The sequence below is a fragment of the Crocodylus siamensis genome, chromosome 3 (assembly GCF_052110815.1).
Source record: "Crocodylus siamensis isolate JL-2025a chromosome 3, ASM5211081v1, whole genome shotgun sequence".
Taxonomy (NCBI): Eukaryota; Metazoa; Chordata; order Crocodylia; family Crocodylidae; genus Crocodylus; species Crocodylus siamensis.
The window spans coordinates 207,883,799-207,899,161 of record NC_143397.1 but is presented as its reverse complement, the minus strand read 5'-3'; the positions used below and the strand labels follow the sequence as shown (position 1 = coordinate 207,899,161).

At 43.1% G+C, this 15,363-nt stretch overlaps 1 protein-coding gene across 3 annotated transcripts in view; it reads left to right on the top strand.

Moving 5' to 3' along the window:
* Positions 1-15,363, top strand: part of ZNF704 (zinc finger protein 704) — a 225,495-nt gene that overhangs the window by 40,831 nt on the left and 169,301 nt on the right. For all 3 annotated transcript variants that reach the window (XR_016441470.1, XR_016441469.1, XM_090040232.1), the window contains exon 2: positions 4,999-5,246. Coding sequence is in view for 1 of the 3 variants with exons in the window: in XM_090040232.1 (XP_089896358.1) it covers positions 4,999-5,246 (248 nt within the window). In the remaining 2 variants the exon portion in view is untranslated. The remainder of the gene's footprint in view (positions 1-4,998; positions 5,247-15,363) is intronic.

Sequence of the window (15,363 nt, the reverse complement as noted above, 5' to 3'; positions counted from 1 at the left end):
CATACATACAGGCTGGGGAGTTTCCCTCTTGAAAGCACAGAGGCAGAAAGGGATCTTGGAGCCATTATTGACTCCAAGATGAAAATGAGCGCCAATGCCAGATCCAAAGATGCATCTCAAGCTGATACTTCCCCTCTATTTGACTTTGGTCGGGCCGCAGTTGGAGTACCGCATCCAGTACTGGGCGCAGCACTTTAAAAAGAATGTGGCCAGCCTGGAGAGGGTTCAGAGGAGGGCCGCCCGCTTGGTGAGAGGGCTGCAGGACAGGCCCTATGAGGAGAGACTGAGGGATCTGAACCTGTTCAGCCTCAGCAAGAGGAAGCTGAGGGGGGACCTGGTGGCTGCCTACAAACTCTTCAGGGGAGATCAACAGCAAATAGGTAGAGCCCTTTTCTCCCCAGCACCACCTGGGGTGACGAGGAACAATGGTAATAAGCTGATGGAGAATAGGCTTAGGTTAGAGATCAGAAGGCAATATTTTACAGTTAGGGTGGCCAAAGTCTGGAACAAACTTCCCAGGGAAGTGGTCCTCACCTCTACTTCGGACAAATTCAAGAGGAGGTTGGATGATCACCTGTCTGGGGTCTTGTGATCCCAGCATTCATTCCTGCCTGTGGCAGGGGGTCAGGCTAGATGATCTGTTCAGGTCCCTCCTGACCCTAGCTACTATGAAACTACTATAAGACAGTGCTGCATCAGTTCATACTTCGTGTATATTTTCAAAATCATCTTTACAATCAGGAGTCCAATTTTTCACATACCTGGATGCTAAAATGAAGCCCTACATGATTGTTGGCATTTATTTTTCTCATAACTGTTATTTTAGTTTAAAACTTGTGAAAAGTAATCACACTGAATAAATAGTTATGGTAAAGAAAAAGAAAATAAACTGAAAATTTCTAAGGAAAATGTGTTTGTGTGTAAATATAGGTGGGGTGATTAAGTTTGCTTGATACTTCCCATTATATTTATTTGTTATTGTTTAGAACTTTGAAAAACTTTAAATATTTGGCCTGATATTTTGCATGCAGGGTATCTGCCTTAGGGTGAACTAGAGTTCTACTCCTTGCTTTGGAAAAGGCTGAAATTTGGCAGGGAAGTGGCCTTTGTTTTGCAATGAGGTTCAGACCCAAATTGGGTGAGTCATAAGCCTGTGAATCTTTAGTTTGCAGTTTCTCAGTAAAAATGTTTTTGATGTATATAATAAATTTCTGTAAGGTTTTTTAAACTGCTGAGCTGGAGGCTGAGCAAGATTTTTCCTGTCATTCTAACTGTGAACACTAGTCTCATCTGAACAAAAATGCTGGTTTAGGCTGGTATAGGCACCTCAGTAAGAATGATTCTCCTATACTCTCAGAAACCCCATGCTGGACCCAAGCTGGAAAAATGTGGAAGTTGCTTCAGAGCAAGGTGTGACTAATGTGCAGTAATAATTTTCCTTGCTCTCCACAGGTAATAGCAACCCCTTTCCTTCTTGAATGGCCTCTTCTACTAATTATGTTATCTCTTCTGCTGTACTTCTCTTGTTTTGTAGCCTTTTCCTGATAGCCGTCACTTTCCTTCTACTTTACAGGCCTCCTCTATTCTTTTAAACAGACTTTTCATTTACATAGGGAATAAAACACAGGCTATTGTTCTAACTGTTATTTAGCTCAAGTTGTGTCTGCTTGTTTCCTAGATTGGAAGAAGGGCATTATGTGTCCAGTAGCTTGCAGCATCTCTCCCAACTAACTATACAGTTCAGTAGCAAAACTATAGGGAGTAGGGGCATGACTGGTGCAGTGGACCCAGGCTCCAACTTGAGGGAGGGGATAGGAGAGGTAGAGGAAAGAAGGTTGCAAAGTATCTGCCACTGCCATTGGCCCTTCACAGCCAGTGCTGCCTTGTGCACAGCTACTGCCCAGGGCATGGAGCTACTCTACTATGCTTCTGATACAGTTCGTCCAGTGAAAGATACCACCAAAAAATTCCTTGTATCGCATATATTTACTGGACCATTATGGTACAATATTACTCCAATTTATTGTGTTAACTAAGACATTCAACAATGAGAGGAAACAAGGTGACGGAATGATTGTGACCCCCTCTATGAACCAGTTAATCATGTCTTAAGTTGTGACCCAGCTACATGTCCAACCAATTACTGGTTTGATAAAACAAGCAATAAGCTCCATAGTTATTCCACAAAAATGTGTAGTAACTTTGTAGGTTGTTCAAATCATGCCATTAAGGCTAGGGACAAACATTATATATACACCTGTTTAAGTGATCAGATCCTGGTTTAAACCTGTAACAGAACAGATGCTCAGTGCATATAAACCAGTTTGAGAATGGCTGAAACTGGTTTGAGGTAAACCTGGTTGAATGTAGTATCAGACTTATTGATTTGGCTCAAATCAGTTTATGCAATGTCTATCCCAGACTGCTTGCTGATTTTAAATTAAACCAGACTCCCCAGCATCCAGGCATGGTTTCTGGGTTGGGTGGGGCTCTGTGCTCCCCAGGAGGGCTGGCCCCTCGCCTTTGTTCTCTGCCTGCAGCTTGGCAGTATCTGCAGGCATCTGCCTGGCTTATGCGCCCCCTCCTCCGTCTCTGCTAAGCAGGCATTCACCATCCCTCATAGACACCTCAGCATTAGTTAGCAGACCACATGCTGGCTACCTGCAGAGTAGTGGCACACAGAACAAAGGCAGAATCAACAGGTAGCTGGTAATGTCCCTCTGTTTTCTTAATGGGGTGATAAACACTGAGTTAAGAGTGATAAACATTCTCTGCTGGGCTGTTCAGGAGCTGGGAAACCCACCCTAATCACAGCATCTTGCTGGGTCCTGGCCACGCCCTCCTCAGTTCAGTCCTGTGTAAGGAAAGGGAGGTCTGCTCTAGTACCCGCCGGCTTATAGCGTGAGCCACTGCAGGCATGTGCCTGCATTTCTGGGATGTCTGTCTGGTTACAAAACTGATTTAGCCTGGCCAGGTTAGACTAACCTGCAAAGATTCAGTCAATTCAGGCTCAGGCTTTTTGAATGTCTGCCTAGCCTAATTGAACGCATGTCCAAGTGTTCCCCTGTGGCTGGGTGCCTCATCAACTTAGCAGCTCAGCCATAAGGCTGCACCACCTGTTGCCAACTGACAAGTCTAGTAGTACCCCTGCTGTGAGCCTTGTCCTGTGGGGAGAACACAGCTGGCTACTGTGAGCCTTGTCAGCTGTGGGGATTATAGCAGGGGCAGCCTCATTGGCTGCATGGTTATAACAGGGGCAGCGGGGAGAATGTACCTCACAAAATGTGCATTGGCAGCAGTTTTCTTCCCACTGCCCGCTCTGCAAGCCCCACACCTTGTGTGGCTCCAGCAGTGGCAGCATTCTCTCTGCAGCCCTCCTGCAAGCCCTACAGCCAGCATTGGCAGTGGGGCATGCAGGCATGGGAACTGATGCACATGATCCTGGGCTCCCCCTGCACCACTAAGACATGAAGGGATCTAACATGCTGTCCCAAAGTTGCACCTCTTGCCATATATGTGTGGCATGGTGGGAGGTGTGTTTGTGTGGATCATGCATTAGATCCCATTCTGCCTTTACCTGCTCGCATAGAGGAGCTTTCATTTACCCCCATGTACTGAACCAGGTCTGGTTGGGCATACATCCTTAATACTGATACTCCCTAGTTTTGAATGCTTGACTTTGAATTTAAAGTAATTGTGTGTGGGTACATGTGTGTGGGTAATATACAAATTTTGGTCCTACAGGTAGCTGTGACAGTGACAAGTCACTCTGAACTTCTCAGGATCAGGCTCTTAAGTAGGGACTTACTGTCTATTCTTAGGAAATTTTCAAACATGGTCATCATTATCACAACCAAATTTATACTGTCTGCAGCTTCCGTCTTAGTTCCAGTTGTTTACATGTAAAGTGCTTTGCTTTCCAAGACAGTGGTGAGGCAGATTTTTTTGGTAACACGTCATCTGGCTGTGTGTCAAGAAATCCAAAATGAGTAATGCTTTCTACTATTTACATTTTTAAAGTAACCGTTCCAGTTTTGCTCTTGAAGCAACTGCCAAAACTCTTTCCATGGAAACATTAGAATGAGCTGCGTATTAAATCAATTATCTTTAATATTTGTGCACCTGTAGTGATGTGTATTTTTCATAGCAAAACAAACTTATCATGGCATAATTATTTTTCCTCTGAACTGAAAATAACATTCTTATACCTGCTGACATTTAAATGACATAAATAGGGATGTTTGAGGAAGAATAACATCTTTCCATTCTGCTAAAATTTGTTTGACTGGGAGGGTTTTGTTTTGGAGGGGTAACATGGTAGATCGTCTGGGAAAGGACTGGTGTTTTTCAATCAGCATATTTTGGTAAGGTAAGTTCTATGTAGTATGAGTTTGCACTGTCGAGTAAAGCCCTTGCAGTAATGTTAATGGGGTCAGATATTTTGTGTCAAATGCTGCTCATTCCAAGAATAAGATCCCCTGGATCCCTAACTTTAGTGATCAATGAGAACTGAAATAATGTGTAAAATTTCAGTTTATAAACCAAAACAAGCCCCCTGTTTCCATTGCAGCATATGGACACATACATCCCACACTGTGACTTTTTCATCTTCTTTCTGAATGAACATTGCTAGATGTTTCATTTTTGCATGTATGTGAATAAATCTTGTGCAATAGAGATATGTTTGTGTGTTTTATATTGTATGTTGTGTAATTTCAAAGCAGTTTGATTTGATTAATTTTGGGTTTAAGAATGGTAAGTTATCCAAAGCTTTTTACTTTATCGGGCAGTCAGGACTAGTTTCCCAGAATAACTGTTCTGGCCTATCTTCAGTTTTGATATGTGGGTTGATGAAAAAAACTAATAGTGGTTTTAGAGTTTGCAAAAAGCAAAGAAATGGTGGGTTCTAGTTCATAGATGCTAAATAGAAGTGAGAGCTTTCTCTCTCTGTCATTTCTTAGGATTATTAGACATTTAGTTATTGCTTTTAATTTGCAGGCAGCCAACATTAAGCGTGAAATGCCCTTCACTACATTTCAGCAAGAGGATGTAAAAAGTGACATCAGTCAAAAATTGCCAGACCAACATTTTCTCCTGTTGGCTATGAAGGAGGAAGATATAACAACAGCAGACACCAAAAAAACAAACAGAGTTCACGAGCATGAAAAAGAAAACACCCGTTCTGTCTGTCTTCTTGAACAGAAACGCAAGGTTGTTTCTTCAAATATTGATGTGCCTCCAGCAAGGTAAGAAAAGACTTTTAAAAGCACATTTTGGGTTATATTTCAATGGAGGAGAGATGGCAGATTTGATAACTGGTATTCTTGACCTGATAAGACTAAGATTCGTTCTTCAGTGGTCCAATCTAAAGCACGGCATGTGTTCTGCTGACAGGTCTATGTAAAGAACTGAAATTGCCAGTAATGGAAACTGAAAGCATTTGGAATGTAAAAGTCTATGTTACTTCTGCTCCTTCTGTTATTTCATGTACTATGTGCTGAGTCTACTGAACTGTGTAAGTGATGACTAAAAACAAAACAGCGTGGAGTAACAGAGTGCATCTACACGAGATGCTACTGTGCAGTAGCTTATTGCTATTGCACATTTACATTGGTGGGTACTAGCTGTGACATGACACTACTGCGCAGTAGGAACAAGCTACTGCGCAGTAGCATCTGAAAAAAATGCAGGGTTGCTACTGTTTAGTAACACCAGTTACAGCACAGTCATTGAGTACTTGGTGATGCAAGTACTAAATGACTGCACAGCCACAATTGTGCAGTCTGCTGCTTATGTAGATGCAGCCACTGTGAATAAAGGGGAGAGAGAAATGCCGGTATCATGGGTATCAAGGGAGTTGAACATAGCTGTGTCGAGATTCATGGAGATTAGAGATTATTTTAGGTTTTACTTCTAGCCCTTAATATGGTGTGGAGGCTGAGGACTCTGGAAAGCAATTTCACCATTTCCAGTAGAATACTATTTCCCTTTGGGCTAGGGACAGACATTCAAAAAGCCTTCGCCTGAACTGATTCAATCTTTGCAGGTTAGTCTATCCTGACTAGGCTGAACTGGTTGGAAACTGGACAGGCATTCTCTCTGGACTGAGGAGATTCAGGCACATGCCTGCAGTAGCTCAGACTAGAAGCCAGGGGGTGCTAGAGTAGCTCTCCCTTCTCTTCTGCAGGGCACTGAGCTGAGGGGGGCGTGACCAGGCTTTGGCAGGACTCTCTCATTAGGGAGGTCTGCCTGCATGGTTCCAGGCTTTTTCCTGCTGGCTGTTCAAGGGGTGGGAGTGTTGTCAGCCCTCAGCCCTGGGCTAGCACTCTGAGGCAAGGGATGTGTGCAGTGCATGCATCTGTTGATGGTACAGAGCTTTTCAATCTGCCTCCATGCTTTGTCATACTGCCTGCAGCAAACTGACAGACAAGCAAGCCAGCCAAAAGCTGGTAAGAGTCTTTATCACCTGATTAGCAAAACAATGGCCTCTCTCTATTAGTTCAACTTCTTAAACAGTTTACCAGCTGATCTTCTGATTAGCTCCAAAAGCCCTGTTCTGTCTGTGTGCATGTCCCAGTGAAATTAGAGAGAGAAACACACACAGACACCTCTCAGCATTAGTTAGCTTACAGGTTGCTGGGGCTGGGGTCCATGCTGTGGGAGATGGGGGTGGTGGGATTTCCTGTTTGAGTAGCAAGTGGGGATAAGGCACAAGGAAACCAGCAGACCCTGCTGTGCCTGCAAATCTCAGCCAGGGAGCAGAGGGGCCAGCCCTGCTGTGGAGCAGGGAGCCCTGCCCAGCCTACAAAGCATGCCAGAATGCTGGGGGACTGATTTAACTTAAATCAGCAAGGGGTCTAGGACAGATTGCATAAACCAGTTTGATCCAAATCAGTTAAGTCTGATACTACATTCAACCAGGTTTATCTCAAACCAGTTTCAGCCACTTTCAAACTGGTTCATGTTCACTGAACATCTGTTCTGTTACAGATGTAAACCAGTTTCTGATCACTTAAACTGATTTATGTGTGATGTCTGTCTCTAGCCTTGTTGTCCAGACTACTAAATGTGTTGCCTGAGAAATAAATGAGGATCATTTCACCCCCTTTCCCATTATCTTCACTCCTGTTGTCCCCCACCATCATGCAGCACCACTGCAGTACAGTGGATATTCAAGAGAGCATGTAGAGCAATATTCTCCATTATTCCCTAATATAGCCCACTGAATGGGCCACATGCGAGAGTGAGTGTGCTCACAAAAGTAAGCAAGGGGAATAAAAATGAATTGTAAATTTTGCTACACCTGCCCTTACCTCATGATTTTTACATGCACATAAGTGCTGGCAATCTTAGTGTTCTTATTAAGCAGCCACACTTCTGGTTAAATTGCTCATGAATGACGTTACAGAAGATTCATTTGTATATTTTTTGAAGTTTAATGGAATAACAGCTGGAGGTAAGAATTCTATGCTGGCTGGCTGCAGTAAGATGACTTTTTGTGTTCTTGGGTAACCTGTCAGGTGTTTTGACATTTTCTTTAGTTTATTTTGTTTTATTTATCATTTTTATTTGATATTTGTGGCCATCAGGTTTTCAGCAAAAGCTTTGTGAAATATATGCATGGCAAAATCATCCACTTGTAATATTCAGTGGAATGCTTTCTAGCATGTAAGAAGGGAAACTAAACAAGCGAACAAGTGCTGTCTTTGACCCATTTTAAGGATCTAGAAGTGCTAAAAAATATGGTGGGTTGAGCTGCAGAGCTGAAAACGGATCATCGGTACTTCTGAGTATGAAGGCATTAGTACTGCTAATTTTGCTCTGACATGGGTTGTGGAAGCCCCTGAAGTTGTGGAAGGTTCAGATTAGAGATTTTGTTTCAGGTTCACCTTTCAATTTTTTAAATTAATATCTTAGGAGATGTACTTTTAGTGTTCACTGTCTACTTAATTCAAGGTTAACTCTGCACAGATTAGAAAAACAAATAGTACCCAGCAGAAATAGCCTACTCTTTTTGCAGATGAAAAAACTGAGGCTCAGAATGTAAGTGCCTTTGCAGGAAGTCCGTGTCTATGGCTAGATTTCATAGATTTCATAGACATTAGGGCTGGAAGGGACCTTGGAAGATCATCGAGTCCAGCCCCCTGCTCAAAGAGCAGGAAGTCAGCTGGGGTCATAGGATCCCAGCAAGATAAGCATCCAATTTTTTCTTGAAGGTGTTCAATGTAGGTGCTTGAACCACCTCCGATGGCAGGCTATTCCAGACCTTGGGGGCTCAGAACAGTAAAGAAATTCTTCCTTATGTCCAGCCTGAAATGGTCTTGCAGTAGTTTATAACCCTTTGACCTCGTCATCACTTGAGGCTCTCTGGTGAACAAACGTTCCCCCAGATCCTGATGGTCACCCCGATAAACTTACAGTGGCCATCAGATCACCCCTGAGCCTGCGCTTTTCCAGGCTAAAGAGCCCCATGGCTCTCAGCCTGTCATCATAAGGTCTGATTTCCTAACCTCTGATCATGTGTGTGGCTCTTCTCTGGGCTCTCTCAAGCTTCTCCACGTTGTGGAGCCCAAAACTGGATGCAGTACTCCAGCTGTGGCCTCACCAAATCTGAGTACAGGGGGAGAATGACGTCCTGGGATTTTCTTGAGAAGCATCTATGGATGCAAGCCAACATTTTGCTCACTTTACTAGCCGCAGCATCACATTGCAAGCTCATGTTCATCTTGTGGTCAATGATGACTCCCAAGTCTCTTTCTTCCATAGTGCTACCCAGTGTAGCACTGCTGAGCCTAGAAGGATGCTGCAGGTTTTTCCTGCCAACGTGGAGAACTTTGCATTTTTCAGTGTTAAACACCATCAGGTTCTTGTCCGCCCATTTGGTGAGCCTGTCCAGGTCAGCCTGGATTGCCCTCCTGTCTTCAGGTGTGGATGCTTTGCCCCAGAGTTTGGTGTCATTGGCGAACTTGGCCAGTCCGCTTCTGACTCCAATGTCCCCATTATTAATGAAGATGTTGAACAATATGGGTCCAAGGACAGAGCCTTGGGGGACCCCACTGGTCACAGGGGCACCATGCTGATTGACTTCCATCAATTACCACCCTCTGGGTCCAACCATGGAGCCAATTTCCCAGCAGTGGATTGTGGTGGACCCAAGGCCCCAATTGTCCAGTTTCGCCAAGAGGAGATCACGGGATACCAGATCAAAGGCTTTTTTGAAGTCAAGATATATGACATCAATCTCTTCTCCCTTGACCAGGTGATAGGTCACTTAGTTGTAGAAGGGCTAGGGACAGACATTCAAAAATCTGGAGTCTAAATTGTTTCAGTCTTTGTAGGTTAGTCTAACTTGCTAGATTGAACTGATTTGCAACTGAATAGACATTCCCTTTTCACTCAGGAAATCCAAGCACATGTCTGCAGTGGCTTAGGCCAGGAGCTGGCAGGTGCTAGAGTAGTCCTCGGCTGCAGGAAAGCTGTGCGGGGTTGGGAGAAGGGGGAGGCATGGCCAGCCCCGGCAGTAGCCTCAAGTTAACTGGCCAGGGAGGAGGTTTAATTACCCCCTTCCTGTCCCACCAGTGCGGGCTTGAGCCAGGGTCCTTCTGGCGCTCCTCCCTCGCTGCTCCGTCTGCTTTCTGCATCATGGTCCCTGCCCCCTCACTGCTCCAGGGGCAGGGGCAGGGGCATGGACAGAGGCTGTCTGGCAGGCCCACTTAGGTGAGGCGGCAGGAAAGGGGTTATTTCCCTCCTCCCTCAGGCATTTGGTGGAGGGGGTAGGGAGGGAGCTTATTCCACCACTTGCCCTGTATAGGATGTGATTAGTGGTGGTAGTCAGGGCAGGTAAACCCCAGCTGTGGTCCCCCTGGGGGCAGAGGAGGTAGAGCGGGGAATAAACCCCCTCTCTGCACCCTTTGTCTCAGAGGGCCATGCCGGCCGGCCTCTGGCTTCTGGAGCAGCAAGTGGGGAGCACCAGATAGACCCCAGCTCAGGTCCATGTCAGTTCAATTCCTCCCTGGCCGGTTCACTTGAGGCTACTGTTGGGGCTGGCCACACCTCCGCCAGTGGAGCAGCGAGTGGAAGAATGCCTGGCAAGTCTGTGCTAGTGGTACAGGGGAGGGAGCGGGGAATAAACCTCTTCCTGCATTCTTCACCTTAGGGGTGGGTGGCTTCTGCAGACTCCCTCACCCCTGCCTGCCCCTGCTCTGGCTAGGGAGCAGGGGGTGGGGCCAGTATAGCCCCACCCAGGGCTGCAGAGTATGCTGGGATGCTGGGGGACTCTGGTTTAACTTAAACCAGGATGTGGTCTGGGACAGAAGTTCCATAAACCAGTTTGATCTCAGTCAGTTCAGTCTGATACTATATTCAACCAGGTTCATCTCAAACCAATTTCAGCCATTTTGAAACTGTTTTATGTGTGCTGAACTCATATGTTCTGTTACAGGTTTAAACCAGTTTTTGATCACTTAACCTGGTGTGTGTAACTTCTGTCCCTAGCTCCCAAGGAATAAAACTCTCTCGTATGCCAACCAAGTGTACCTCCTTCTCTGCAAAAGCATCCTTCTTCCAAGGGATGGGCTTTCCCCAAGAAGAGGGAAAAGAGAATGAATTTTAGTATAAATGAATTTACAAGTACTTCAGTAAAATTAATGACTATTGGAATTACATTTGTTTTAGGAGTGAGTTGAGCTCAAGTGAGGTTTTGCATCTATGGGCAGAGGATAAAATGATTCATTTTGAAAAGTGTATAGCCTTGAAAAGTGTTCTCATTTCCATAGGTTGTCTTGTAAAATAATTTTATTGCTGATACATTTCATGGTGTAAGCAAGTAAATGATCATTATGCTTATTATACTGTGTTTTATGAGTATCCTGGTGGTGAAAGTTAGTACCTTTTGCAGTTTTGAGGTAAGTTGTAATGGTATATGGGGTCTGATTATCTTCTGCACTTTGGGCCTGTGGGCCTCCTCCTCCATAATACTTAGGAAACTCTGTGAGGTTGTGTTTCAGGAGGAGATCTCGTTTCTTTTCCTCCCCATGAAATGGTCTGGGAGTTTGGACTCCAAAGCCAGTGTGACTAATATTTCTACACTTTTGAGAGCTCTGAAGTCTGTCTTTTTACCAGGGCCTTTCCACTGTTTCCTTTGCATTGTATGCAAGTAAGGGAATGGAACAGTTTCCAAGGACTGCCTAAATTTGATGAGTCCTATGTCTGCTACCTATGACTGGTTTAAAACTTTCTGCTCAGTAATCTACTATGGGCAGGTTGCTGACAAATTAAATACTTGTTTGTTCTAAGGATGGTACACATGTTAAGAAAATGGATTAGGATTGTAGTAATCTGTTTAGTCCCTTTTTTGCTTATATAAGGCACCATCTGCTTAATTCAAGATGAACTGAGTGTACAAATTAGAAAAATAAACAAAAACTTTCATACCCCTGTCTATGAGGACTTGAGACGATCTTAACTTGGAAGAAAAATGCTCCATAAAAGCAGTTTGTTTGTTTTATAATTGTAGTAGTGATCCCTTTGTTTCTGGCACAAAATAAACAATGAAATGAAACTGTACAGTGGTACACGGGACAAGCAATGAGGAACAAAAGATGAGAGATTTTGGGCACATCTACATGTGCGCATTTACTATGCAATAACCTAAATTACTGTGCAGTAGAGGCACACATCTACATGTGCACGCAGTAAATATGGTGACTTATGCTGACTCAAGCATAAATTTACACCCAATTAGTTACTGCACTGTAAAGCATATGTAGACGTCTTACTGTGCAGTAATACTATGTGTGGAGTGACTTGGGACTAACTTGAGTCCCAAGTCAGACCACACACAGTGTTAATGCACTTTAATGCCTCCATGTGTAGATGCCGGCCTATTCCCGCTTACTGCTCAGTAAATTTAAGCCGGCGTAAATGCATGTGTAGACACGCCCTTTGAGATACAATAGTAATAGTAAAGAATCCATTGTTAGAAATGGCATGCTAATGTCTTCATGGTCATCTTTTAACAGAAACATCTTCAGGACTAAAAGGCTGAATGTTTTATTATTAAAAAACACACTCAAAACTACCAAAAACTGCAACTTCCAAAAACTACAACCCAGTATCTTTCCTCATCATGTATCTGTCTATACAGATATACGTGAATAGGAATGAAAGCCTTAGGAAGAATTGTAACCATAATAGTGAAAACATTCAGAAAATGCTAGCATTTATAAGTGTTTCTTGTCAAATGTACAGACACCTTATTACTTATAGTGTTTTGGAATATCTGTTTGGAATTATGAATTTTTAGAAATGTAGAAAAAAACTAAACACATAGTTTTGAAGCATGTTTTTAGTTCCACTAGATGGCACTACAGAGTATTTACATTTTGGTTTAGTAATGAGCTGGCTGGAAAACAAGAATTCTCTTTTGAGAAATATTGAGGTTTTAAAATTTATGTTTGTTTCAGTGGAGAATGAAGCGGTCAGTATTTGGGGGAAATACTGAGAACAACAGATGGAGATCCCAGAATAGCAAATAGTCCAGTGTTCAGGGCATTCACCTGAAAAGTGAAAGACCAGAATTCATGTTCTTATTCTGCCTGATTTGGAGCAGGGTTTTAAACCCATGTCTTCTTGTCACACATGCATTCCCCAGTCATTGGATTTGCTCTGAAAGTAACTCCTGGTAGCTGTTTAAATACATAATTAACATTACACCCAAGAACCATTAGATTATTACACGTGAAAAATTTCACAGTGTAATTTACATTTCAGCATTAATGCAGATTATGTGCTTTTTTGCATTTTACTCAATGTGAACAATGACTATAGACTTCCTCTTTCCAGTTTTCTGTTTATTAGCGCTGTGCTGCAGTGTTTGTGTTGCAAATGTGATTAAATTAATTGAAAATCAGGTAATCTTTGTTGATCTTAGATTTTTTTGTGAAAAACAAATATAAGGGTCCACATAAAAATTACAGCCTTCCTTTTAAGAATATGATATAATGTATTTTGTTATCTTAACTGAAAACGACCTGAGCTGCAAATCGTGTCTTATTTTAAAAGCTTACATAAATTAAGGTTAACTCACATGGGGAGAAGGGGGGTTCTTTGCATTTTAAGAGAAAAGTGGTCAATCGGTCATCAGCTGAGGATTACTTCTTGAGCATGTGGGGATTAAAAATTATCAGAGGGTGGGGAGCTCTGTGTTTAATAGTGACCTAAAGATCTGACAACTTGCTTGTAATTTGCAGTTGTCCCATTAAATTAGGTTACTCAACAGCAAAAGGGTAGGAAATATTAGAACTCTCACATTTGAGCTGTAAGTCATCAAAAAGCACTGAGCAAAACTCAATGGGCTTTAAGTCCTACAGGCCCGCTATCTGAAAAAGACGGGCAGGGAATGATAGTGAGGTTTGAGGGATTGTGTGCGGGACAGGTACCACTTGCATTCTGCGCAGTTACTTTTGTAGAGCTCGGCAAAAAGGTCCAAAGCTAGAGAAGTTTTTTGAAAGACAGAGATTGGGGATGCAGAGCCTGCTGACTTACCTAATATATATCCTTCCACCATTTAGTAATTAGAGAATCCCCAAAAATTCATCCAGCACAGACAAGACAGAGCCTTGAGAACCAGGTCCTTCTGCACCACAGTTGTGAGAGTGTTTATTGGGGAAAGGTGGTGTCATAGGCATTTGATTCATCCTGGACTTGTGAAGTAAAGTGTCCTCCAAAAAGAGAGACTTTGTGAAGCCAGATTGTGGTTGGGAGAGAGAAAGTTAGTGCATGCTATTTTGGAAGCATAGACCAGGGAGGGCCTCTTTAGCTACTGAGTCCAGTCTACTATGTTTTCAGGCTAGAGTTTCTCCAAAGGGCCCACAAGGACATCCACTCGGGCCCCTTTCATATGCCACAAAGCAACAAATGAAAAACAATCCAAAATGTGCCATAGGAGGGATAACAACTGACAAGGGAGGTTTTTTGGATGGGGCAGGAATAAGGTGTCATGATTTTGGAGTGGGGGGGCGCAAAAGGCGTGGTAAATGTGTCAGGAGGTTTGTGAATTCTTTTCTTTTAAGGAAAAAAGACCCCACCCCAAAACCCAAACCCCCTCTCAAAGAAAGATATTTTCTATACTTGTCAGAACTTGATGTGGTAGTCGTCTGAAAGTTAAAGCCCAGACAAAAGTTTTTAGCTAGTTGTAGTTGGAAGCTTTACATTACAGATGTGTAGTTTTATATCGCATAGTTTGTAAAGATCCAGAGGAGAACGATGCGGAACATCCAAAGACTTGGCACCATTTCCTGCCCTGCTGAAAGCTGGGTAGTTTTATGGTATTCTTATGTTTTCATTTGTTTCCTAAAACATTAACTGATCTATACAGTCCCTCTCTCCCTCCTTCTCCTCTCTCTCCTCCTCCACCAAAAAAAAAATCCCCCATGTGCAACAACCTTGCAGCTGCCAAACACAAAGCTGGTATAGAGCAGGGGTAGGCAACCTCTGAGGGTGCCTGTGTGTGGCATATGAAGACAATTTGCTTAGCATGTGTACCTTGGGGCAGAGAGCAGGGAAGGCCAGGGCTGTGCTGCCACAACAAGGAGTGGGTCTCTCAGGGCTCCTCCACCGTCCTCCTCTGGCCCACCAAAGTCTTACAAGTCAAGATTGCAGGTGTTTTTGGCACTCTGCCCTAGAACATTGCCGACTGCTGGCATATGCTTTTGAAAAGAATAGTAAAAACTACCCCTATGATATGATAGAACATTTTTTATAGTCTGGGAATAGCTCTTTTTATTTTAGCACTATAATAGTTTCCTGGTGCATCTCATTCTTTAATTTTTGTTACTGTCCTGTTAAAATTATGTCCTGTCAAATTCAATAATAATTGATTATTTTAATGATTTGTTACATAATTTCTGCTCTTTTTAAGATGTTTATCTTTTTAAACAGGATTCCCTTTTGTATCAATATATCTATACTTAATGATTGGTTATATTTATCAGCCAGTCTGCTGTCCCAATTCAAATTGTTACCTAATTGGCAATGAACAACGTAAAGTATCTCACAGATTTCTTTTTCCTTTTGCACATTCTTTCTGTATCCTTTCAGCATATCTGGGATATTCTTTCTTTACATTTGGGAAGTTATTGCCAAAATGCCTCCTCAGGAGACCTCCAGACCACAAGTTTCTCCTCACTGACTGCCACTTGCATCAAGGAACAGACCAAGGTTGCTGTGGGCTAGCTCCCTATCCCAGCAAGCCTCAGTTCCACTGACTTTATACTGGACCCTGCAGCTATAGTGAAGCTATAAATGTCTCCTACTTCGGATTATGGAAGAAATTATAGCCTTCCCTCTCCCTCCCCAGTAGAG